The sequence below is a fragment of the Lathyrus oleraceus genome, chromosome 2 (assembly GCF_024323335.1).
Source record: "Lathyrus oleraceus cultivar Zhongwan6 chromosome 2, CAAS_Psat_ZW6_1.0, whole genome shotgun sequence".
NCBI classification, from domain to species: domain Eukaryota; kingdom Viridiplantae; phylum Streptophyta; class Magnoliopsida; order Fabales; family Fabaceae; genus Lathyrus; species Lathyrus oleraceus.
The window spans coordinates 485853723-485865113 of NC_066580.1; the positions used below are offsets into that span (position 1 = coordinate 485853723).

Below are 11391 nucleotides of genomic sequence, written 5' to 3' on the forward strand. Positions count from 1 at the left end.
ACCGAAACAAAATGAACAAACAAAAACAACCATATCAGAACCATTTTCAATAGCGTATAAATACAACTAGTTTCACTACCAATAACTACCATATTAGTACAACTATTTTCACTACCAAGAACTACCATATCAATAAATAAAATAACTATCATATCAGAATAATTTTCAGAACATACTATAACAACCAACAACTACCATATCAATATATAAATTAGTTATGAGTTTACACACCTTGAATTTTTTTGGATCTTCCTCTGTCCAAGATGAGGGTGCACCGTAAGAGACAGACATTCCACCGCTGTTTGACATTAAAATTGAAGTTAGGGTTAAATTTGTTTTCGTCAACAACAACCATATCAGAACCATCAATAAACGAAATGAATCAAAGAATACCTAGTGAAGTTATGATTCATTTTCGTCTTCTAGGTTTCAAACCAAATGTCGTATTCGATGTGCTCTTATCATCGTCTCCGCTGTGCTTTTTCAATGGTGTCGAACCAAATGTTGAGTTTATTTTTAATGCATGTGTTAATTAAACATTATATTAATTAATAAAATATAATTTATGAATAAAATATCATTAAAAATAACTTCAAATTTATTTTATTAACTAAAAATTACATTAATGAATAAAATATAATTTTTTTTCATGCTACATCATCCCATTAATGCCACGTATTAAAAAAATTAACACATCAATATTTTTTTAAATAAAAAATGAGTATCAAAATTGTTTAAAAAATAAATAGAATGATTGATTTTGTGAATAAGGCAAAATAGAGAGACAAAAACTAGAATTTAACATATAATCAAACAAGTTATCTTGTCACAAAACAATTGAAATATTGTTTAATGATGTAAAATTATACACGTGCAATCAAATTAAGTTTAAATGATTTGAATTGATTTTTAATTTTTATTTTATTAAATAAAACAATAAAATCTAAAATCAGATCTAACTAATAAAACAAAGGACTCATATGGATAAAAAATAAATAGAGAGGAGAAGACGGAAGAGGGGTTGTACTATAATAATAGTGATTTCTTTTCAAATAAATAAATAGATATTGTTAAATAAAATAAAATAATAAAATATTCACAAGAAAAGATAATACATGAAAAAAAAATATTCTATATGACATGATATTGTCAATATTTAAATTCATTTGTCAATTTATAAAGTGTAATTTTTTTAATATTTAAAAACAATATATATTTTTTAAACAAGAGGAGAAGATTATATTTTATAAATAATAGATCTCATGAAATAAAATAGAATAATAAAATACACATAAAAAAAGATAATACATACAAAAGTAAATATTTTATATGATATAATTTTATCAAATATAATAAAATAATAAAGTCTTAAAAGATAATACTTGAAAAAGAAATAATTTATATGATATGATTTTATCAATTAAAAAAAAGAGTAAATGGATGAAAAAAACCAAAAGAAGATAGAAGGATATAGATAAAAATAATAGATCAATCTATTTTAAATTTAAACAATTTTAATTTCATAATAATATTTTTTACTTTAAATTAACAATATTTTTATTTTTTAAATAATAAATTTATTATAAAACATGATAAATTGTCATATTTAAATATATTATAAAATCTTATAGATTAGAATATATGTTAAAAGACAACATCTTCGATTTTTTATGAAAAATATAAGATAAAGATTTAAAACTATTTAAATTTAAAATAAAAAACTAATTTTATGATTCAAATAAAATTGATGACCAAAATTATAGTTTAATCAAATACTTAAGAATATGGCATTAGGGTTTTACATATTAGGCGAGAGACTTTAGAAAATTTAAATAAATAAAAATAAAGATAAAAATGCTAATAACAATAAAATTAATTTGAATGATTTGGATTGTTTGTTAAACTTTTTATCAAATAAAACAATAAAATTTAAAAACAGATCTAGCTAATAAATAGTAATAGATCTTATCAAATAAAACAAAATAAAAAATATTGATAATACAAGAAAAAAAGAAAGAAATATTTTACTATATGATATGATTTTATGAAATAAAATAAAATATGGAATAAATTGATGAAAAATACCAAAAGAAGATAGAAGGATCTAGAAATCAGCAACGATTTGTTTTTTTTGAAAGAATCTATATAATAATAGAGTAGTGGCTCGAACACGTCAAGTTTCAACGAACAAGTGAAGAAAGGGATTTGAAGAAGCAGAAGAAGAAAATCAGAGATGGCGAAAGAGCTTGAGAACAAAGCCAAAGAAGCGTTCTTCGATGACGATTTTTCTCTAGCCGTTGATCTCTATTCTCAGGCTATAGAACTCGATCCTGCCAACGCAAATCTCTTCGCCGACAGAGCTCAAGCACATATCAAACTCAACGCTTTCACTGGTCCAATACCTAAACCAAAATCCTTTCTTTCCCGTTCTCCTTTGTTTTTATCGCATTCGTTCTGTTATTGACTGTTCTTTGTTGTGCAGAAGCTGTTTCTGATGCTAATAAGGCTATTCAATTAAACCCTACTTTATCAAAGGCTTATATCCGCAAGGGGTATGTATGAACTTTAAGATGATTTTGAATTTAGGTTAATTTGAAGTTGTTTCTTTGTCATGTTCTTAAATTGAATTGTATTTGTAGGACTGCTTGTATTAATCTGGAAGAATATCATACTGCTAAGGTAGCACTTGAAAAGGGTGCTTCGATTGCACCTGCAGATTCCAGGTTTACCAATTTGATTCAACAATGTGAACGCTACATTGCTGGTTAGAACGTATTCATAACATAATATTCTCTATGGGTTTTGCTTATTGATTTTTGTAAGTTTTAGTTGCTTATTGTATTTGTGGATGATTAGTGAAATTGGCTGAATCAGTTTAATTGCTGAAGGAAATAAAGTATAAAGTTTATTTTTGTCATGTAGGCCTATATTGAAAATTGAATATTATGTATAAGAAATCAGTCTTGTCCCGCCGTGGTGGGATATGAGTGGCAGTTATTGGATTAGCCGCAACGGTGGCCCATACTGCGAGTTTTTCTGCTATAAATTGGGAATCCGCCATGACGGCTCAGGCTAGTATGGCGGGATTTTGGCTCTTCGCTATACAACACATAAGACACATATGTTTGGATTCATAATGTTAAATTGCAGTCTGCAGCTGCAGTTGTCTTCAGTGTCAAGGGTTTCCTCTACGGAAATTGCACCTGCATTTTGTCTTACAAAATTTTCAATATCAAGGATGGTGTAAAGGCTTTTCGGGGTTTCTTTATGGAAATTGCCACCACAATTTGTCATGCAAATTTTTAAATATTAAGGATTTCTGTGCATCTATAACTGCATTTTAAAAAGTTTATTAGATAGTAAGATGATCACGATTCACGACACTTCAAAATTTGCTTATAGGACTTTGTGTTGCATAATAGATGAGAATGAGTAGTTAAGAAACTGAGATTCTAAGTGCTAAAACGCTAACTTGTTCATGCAACATGATATTCACACACTGTAGATGATTTGCAAAAAGGTTTTCTGATAGCCTTTGACGGCTAGTAAATTTTATGATTGCTAAATTGGGCTTGTTATTCTTTCTTGTCAATTATTCTTTTGCAAATCTCTTGCTTTATTCACTTTGAATTGGTTTATTTCCGCATTTTTTGTTTTACTTGCATGATATTCAAGTCTGGTGTCTCTTATTTTTCAGAGGAATCAGATAGTCTTACTGGTATCCTACCAACAAATGGGCCCAAAACTTCTGTACCATCTGTTGATGATACCCATATATGTGATAAAGGTGATGGAACAGGAGCATCCAAAGAACCTCAAAGAGACAGTACCACATCTGAAACAAGCGAAGCTGCACAAGTCAGACCAAAATACAGGTTTTCTGATTTTTTTTTTCTGTTCATGCTGCTATTCTTATTTCATTAAACTTTGTAGGAAAAAGTTAAATTAAATCTATATCTTGGCTGTCGGTTTAGTTTCTATCATCTATTCGGTGAGATAACATGTTTCTGTTAAATATGTATGATACCTAATTATTGTATAATCCATGGTAGTCAAAATTGCCATCCAACTTGTAGGATCTTGTGATCTTGAAGGAGCTTGGTGATCCCGTGAAGGTGAAAACTTGGTTTTGGGGGTCACTGGGATTGCCGTGCTTACACTAGGAGCGGTGGGATCATGCATTTCTGCGGTTTTGTTTGTTTTCCTCACATTTCCTGTTACATGGGTCGGGTTTGCTATCCGGGTTACTTAGTAGTAACTGCTAGGCTTCATGAACACTAAACAATGTTTTTTTTTTGCTTTAACACGCCCAATTTATTTCTCACCTTAATCCCCAATAATTGCTGAAAACCTTCCCAATACACCCTCAAAACTCATAAATTTTTGAAACTTCCCAATACAGCCCCACTTAGTATATTCAAAACAGTCAGATTCTCTGCATTCCCCCGTCCCTGTCTTTTTATCCAAAGTCCCCCCTCCCTTCCAAACTAGCTACTTCTCTGAAATTTATATATGTATCTTTGAATGTATATTGGAATTACTTGTTCAATTACCTGTTTATTTATTTGATTTATGCTTGAACAGACATGAATATTACCAAAAGCCTGAAGAAGTGGTTGTCACAATATTTGCAAAAGGAATACCAGCAGACAATGTTGTTGTGGACTTCGGTGAACAAATTGTATGTTTTTTCTAAGAGATGCTAGTTTGTCTTCCCCCGTTACCTACTCTCAATTAATCTCCTCATATTTTACATTCCACATGCATGACACACTAGATATGCCTCGAAACTTACTAAGTACATAATATTGCAGCTGAGTGTTACCATTAATGTTCCTGGCCAACATGCATATCTTTATCAACCTCGATTGTTTGGAAAGGTAAGTGATTTTATATCAAGATTTCACCTGTGTTTGGAAAAATAACAGCTTGAATATTGCTTACAGTAGAAAATTTTCTAACAGTGCATGATGAAAAATGCTTCTTTATCTACATATATTTATATTGTATGTTTTGCTTGCACCATCCTATTGACCTAATGCCATACATTATAAAATATCTATTCTTTGGGAAGTGGGGACTGGAAGGTCACTTTTTGTTGTCTCTGTTTCAAAACACTTCAGTTATGGTAATGAAATTGCAATGCATTCATTTGGGATGTATTGGTTTCCAATCCTAAAACTCTGTAAATGAACTGAATTCTTAATTTAATATCATTGGAAACACGCTTTTCATATAAGTATTTATTTTTTAATGGAGTTATTTTATTTTGAAATCCACTAATTCATATTACCTGTAGACTATGAGTTTTGATAGGGTTCCCTTGTTCATTTTAGCAAGGCATTTCGTTGACCCATTTTTCATGTATTCCTTCAATTTGTGTATATTTTCTTTTATGCCTTCAGTTTCAAAATATGTTTGGCATATTGGCTGGTTCTATCTTGATTTCAGTTTTATTATGACTATAGATTGATTGTTACTCAGGATAAAGATTCTTAATTAATATTATTTGTGCTTTGGCAACACAAATTATGCCACTTGAATTCATTATGTTGACTGTAGATTTCCGAGTAACTTAACATTATTTTAACTTCTGCTTGATCAAAACAGATTATCCCAGCTAAGTCCAAAGTTTTGGTGTTGTCAACCAAAATAGAAGTTCGTCTGGCAAAAGCTGAAGCTATTAATTGGACATCTCTGGAATATTGCAAGGATGTGGTTCCCCAGAAGATAAGCGTGCCTACAAGTGAGCCAATTACTTGTGTAGTTTTTTGTTTGTTATATCAGATGTAGAATGATCCTTTTGCCACTGTCTTTGCTATTCCTAATTAAATTAATAGGAGGTATGGTGTCATCATTTTCCTAATAATGACATTTACTGCAATATGTATTTCTGCAGTTCAATCTGAAAGGCCTACATATCCATCATCAAAGTCAAGGACTAAGGATTGGGATAAGTTGGAAGCTGAAGTGAAAAAAGAGGTTTTACAACCATGCCCTTTTTATGTTTTCATTTATGTATTAGGGGGATTATTTAGGGTTAATATGATTTTGGTTCACCTAATTTATAAAAGCTCCATTTGGTCAACATGGTTTTGGGAAATGCAATTAACTTCCTTTACGTGTTATTCTGTTCATCAACAAATAGTTATGCATGCGAATTGGCTAAATGTTGCAATGTATTAGTTGTTGTGATTGTCATTTTATGGATGCATGTTACTTCCCTTCTCTACATTGAGATGGTATGGTAAGATTCCTTACCAGCAAATGGCAAGCTATTGACTGTTAGGAGTGTACATTAATTTGAAAACTGTAGAACATTGTTAAATGTAAAACTCAGGGAGAGCAAAATAATAGTATTTAGGTTAAACTTGATGATCTTAAATGTTAGCCTATTTATTGTTTTAACCAAAATTTTGAATACACCAAGAACCAATTGTGTGGTAGTTCCATCTCGTGATTACAATGAACATAATTCTTGTTCAAAAATAATGTAATAGTACTCTGATTTTCAGGAGAAAGAAGAAAAGCTTGATGGTGATGCTGCTTTGAATAAATTGTTCCGTGATATTTATCAAAATGCAGATGAGGACATGAGGAGAGCCATGAGCAAGTCTTTTGTAAGATATTCACTTGGTGCTTGTGTTGTAAATTCTTCTAGCATTGTTTCCAAAACACGTGTATAGTTTTCTTTGTAATCACTTACATTTTATCTCTTTGCCTTGAACTCCGTGATTTTGCAGCTGGAATCAAATGGAACAGTGCTATCAACTGATTGGAAAGAAGTGGGATCAAAGAAGGTGGAAGGAAGTCCTCCAGAAGGAATGGAGGTGAAGAAATGGGAGTATTAGTTCAGTTTCAATTACTGGGTCATATAAGCTTATGCTTTTGAGTTAAAATTCATTTAGCTTTTGTTTTTTGCATAGCCAATTTGTCTGCAATCTCTTGTCATTAGTTTCTATTTATTTATTTTTGTATGATAAGTTATTTTCCTGGGAGAATTGACTAATTTGCATTTGCCGGGGAAGTGAATTTTATTTATTCTCTTGGTCTTTGTTGATTATAGTTATCGGTTAACTTCTGATAATACCCAGACTTGTTTTTATTTTATATTGACATTGGAACTTATATCTTGTAAATTTGACTGTCAAATTTGTTTTTTTTGTTGTTGGAGTTGATTTTATTTGTATAATAGGCACAGCCGTGCTTGTGGCGCGTTAGGATTAGTATTTGAACGAGATTCCAAAGGAATAGGCATTGAATTGGGTATCTTGCTTTATACCTAACTTTACATAACTCAACAGCCATTTCACTAGGTTCCAAAATATATACAGAGACAACATTACGAATATTTGATCAAAAGCAAGGAAAATTTGTTACACTTTGAGGTGCAATACTCGATAAAAGTGCTAGCTACACAAGATCATAAGTTTGATTTGCTAATTAATAGTTATATATGTTTTGTCAAGTAAAATATAGAACTAGAAGGCTTATGGCACTGTCACAAATGTTTGGAATGTATGGTGTCAAGTCAATGAGTTTGTTGATAACATACTACAATGGTTAATAACTATAGTAGTTTGGAACAAGTAATTTTTAAGGTCCCATTTTTTGACTAAGTTCTAAAGTTTGACAAACAATAGTATGTTGTTGGTGAAGTCCATCAAATTCTAAATCCTTACTACTGTGAAGATATATACCTTGCATATGAATTTCTAAAAGTGGATGAGATAAAAATTTGAATGCCAATGCTATTTAAGAAATAACATATTCATATGTTGTTGGTGAAGAATTGACAAAGGACACTAATTTAATATGTTTTATAGTTTGTAATTTGTATTAGACATTTAATATTTTAATTTGTATTAGTTTAAAATACATTCATAGTTTATAAAATTTGTTGATGATTAATTATAAATTTTCAGAATGTATTTATACATTTTTAGTCAATATCCAACATGAATGTTTGTCCCACTTTTTATATAGTGTAAAACATTAATAAAACGTTGTAGAAAAATTAGGAAATATAATTGGGCCTAAAAATACAAATAAATCTAACTTCGTGTAGTCAATATCCAACTTCTTTTGAGAGTTTTTTAATGCATTCTATATGCTTCTTACTTATCACACAAAAATTTTAAAATGTCCCAAAATTCTCGAGATGCATCTCCCAACACACACAACACATACCATTAGGGGTGGCGCGCTATAATTTGAATTATTTTTATTCCAAAAATGCATCTCCAAAATATTTTAAGAAATATATTCATAATTGATTAGTTCAGTAGAATTTCCGGAGCTATATCTCTGGAATTTTAGACGAAATTTTGAAATATTCTGTCACCTTTACATATCAGATATTTTCGGAGATACATCACCGGAATAATCTGATAAAAGAAACAATTGCATGATCATACAACCATTGTTGTCATTGTTGTTTTCCTCTGTAAATCCTCACCCAAAACCCTTTCATTCTCAATCCATTTTTCACTCCAAATCTCCAAACTTGTGGTTCATCATATCAAAGGGAACAAAAGAAGTTAGAATTTCAGGTAATGATCATTTATTTCACACTGCATTGCTCACATTAATCCTGTATTTTATCGGAAAAACGAGCGTTTTATCCTGAAATGTATCTCCTGACCGAGTATGAACATTTTCGAAGATGCATTTTCGGAACTAGTCTGTGTTCATTTTTCAACTTTGTTTTCAGCATGACGCTTATATACTGTTATGTTGTAATTTTTCATTAGATATGGTGCACCCCGATGTTTTTTCAAAACATATTGTTTCTATGAATGTCCAAAGTGTTGTTGTGAAGGTGGTAGATGTTGGGAACCCATTTAAAAACGAGCAAGAGTTTGAATCTCATGATCAAATACTTTGATGAATTCGTATGGATGCCTCTAAACTTGGATTTGGTGTGGTTATTAGAAGGTCCGATAATGGTTCAGATAGAAGATGCGCTTTTATGACAATGACGTGCGAAAGAATCGGGAAATATAGAACTTCACTCTAAATTTTTAAAAGAGACGACATCGGTTCAAGAAAATGTGAGTGGCCGTTTAAGGTGTGTGGTTACATGTTGGCAAACAAAAACTCAAGATTTAATGTCATAAGTGATTTGCAGAACCATGATTTGTGTGAAAATTAGCCGGCCATCCTAGTGTCGGCTCATGCCGAAAGAGAAGGAATGTGTTGCTGACATGACATTGAATTTGGTTCAACCGAAAAATATACTTGCAACATTGAAACAAAAAAGATCCAAAAATATATCAAATATCAAGCAAGTGTATAATATTCGATACCAAACTAACAAGGAGCTTAGGAGGGATAGAACTGAAATGCAACAACTCTTGAAACTGTTTAATGATAATAGTTATGTGTCTAGGTTTCGAACGGGCGAGGATGAAGTTACTGTTAGAGATATATTTTGGAATCATCGTGATTCCATAAAGTTGTTCAACATGTTTCCTGTCGTGGTCATACTTGATTCAACCAACAAGACTAACAAATATAGACTTCCATTATTAGAGATGATTGATGTTACCTCATCTGAGAAGACATGTTCAGTTGGGTTTGCATTTCTTGAGTTTGAAAAAGAGGACAATTTTACTTAGGCCTTAGAGGTGTGTCGGACATTGTTGAAGGGCCAAGGTGAGATGCCTAAAGTGATTGTTATTGACCGTGATACCGCTTTGATGAAATCAGTTGCAAAGGTATTTCATTATTCTAATACATTACTTTATAGGTATCACATAACAAAGAATGTGAGAAGTCAGGTTAAATCCGCGACAGGGACAAAACTGATAAGGTCTGAAGATGGAAAAATGGTGAAGGCGGATGTGGTTGTGGAAAAAATAATGGATGCATGGAATCGTATAATAAATTCTTCCATAAAAGAACTATATTCCTTTATACATTTTAGAAAAGTGTATGAAAAGTATCTGAATTTGTTGAAATGTGTTGAAAGCACAATTCTTGACCAAGTGAAGGGGAAGATTATTTATGCATGAACTGATAATGTTAGACACCTTGCAAAATATAACGACTAACAGAGTTAAGTGTGTCCATGCTACTTTGAAATTTTTGTTGGGAAATAGTAAGGGCGATTTTTGTAGAGATTGGGACTCCGTGCACAACATGATTCAAAACCAACATAATGAGATATATACATCATTTGATCGAAGCATCACAATTTTTGAACACAGATTTAAAGACAACACTCTATATTCTCAGTTGGTCGGTAACATTTCTCGGACGGGTTTGAATTATATTTTTCACGAGGTTACACAAGTTAATAATGTAGGCTCCAATAGCGTAAAATATGGATGCACAATTGTGAAAACATATGGTCTCCCATGTGCTTGTGTTTTTGCTAAAAATGTGAAACTTGGTGAACCAATAAGAATGAACGAGGTTTGCACTCATTGAAAGAGACTTAGGTTTGATGATGATTGTGTCATGAATGACGCAAAATCGAATATCTCTATTTTGACGAAAGTGATATAAGAGAGATTTTTGAAAGTTGATGACAACATGAAACTCCACATCAAAGAACAATTGAGGAAGATTGATTATCCGTAAACCACCGACATGAAACCACCCTCTCAACCGATAAAAACAAAAGGTGCTCTGAAGAAAATGAAGCATACACCGAATGACAAATCGACTACATTGTCTCCTTCATATTTTGAGCATGTTGACAAAGTTTTTCCCGACTCACCAACTCCAAAATCTTGAAAAAGTGTTGTCAAATGAGCTCGCATTAGAAAATCACATCATACACCGCCTCCACCAAAGATTCCATTCATCGACGAGATGCCGGTTTTTATGCACAAATACATCGAGGGAAACATCAATGTTATGGGGGAAGATAATTACAATTATCGAGCAGTTTCGAATTTACTCGGTAAACAAGAAGATAATCATACACTTGTCTGCCATCAACTTATCCCAGTGCTGAAGACGCATAAAGAATCATAGACACGGTTGTACGAAAAGAAAGAAAAATTCTATGAAGTTAATGAGTCTCTTTTTCCTTGCCTCAACGGTCTGACACCAGAGAAAAAATGGATGTGTTTTCCTGAAATGGATCACCTAATAGCATGTGCGCAAGATAGAGTGTGTGATGATCTGATCCCACAACGCACCGCCCCACCTTAAAATCCAAATGATCGTATCATGTATATTGGATGACTTTCAAAATCAAGTCATTTTGTTCAAGCTTACTTGAAGTTGTGATTCCCTTTACCATTTACATCACCGGAGTTGAGGGCCTATTCAACCACAAAAGTTGAGACTTGGTCGAACCGTTTTATAAAAAGGATGCAAGAATTCGAGAAATTGAACAACATTGAAAAAGAATCAAATGCACAAAAGTTCAAAGGG

The 11391-nt window shown here is 31.8% G+C and overlaps 2 protein-coding genes across 2 annotated transcripts; both read left to right on the forward strand.

Annotated features, from left to right (window-relative positions):
• Nucleotides 1-2091: 2091 nt before the first annotated feature.
• LOC127120771 (protein SGT1 homolog A) lies at nt 2092-7139 on the forward strand. The gene is made up of 10 exons (XM_051051312.1): nt 2092-2393; nt 2483-2552; nt 2640-2764; nt 3698-3875; nt 4585-4681; nt 4815-4880; nt 5611-5746; nt 5900-5982; nt 6516-6620; nt 6744-7139. The coding sequence occupies exons 1-10, from the start codon at nt 2234-2236 to the stop codon at nt 6849-6851; spliced, it is 1128 nt and encodes a 375-aa protein (XP_050907269.1). The 5' UTR covers nt 2092-2233; the 3' UTR covers nt 6852-7139.
• A 2037-nt stretch (nt 7140-9176) lies between these two features.
• LOC127123881 (uncharacterized) lies at nt 9177-9620 on the forward strand. Its single transcript, XM_051054060.1, has one exon. The coding sequence runs from the start codon at nt 9177-9179 to the stop codon at nt 9618-9620; it is 444 nt and encodes a 147-aa protein (XP_050910017.1).
• Nucleotides 9621-11391: the final 1771 nt, after the last annotated feature.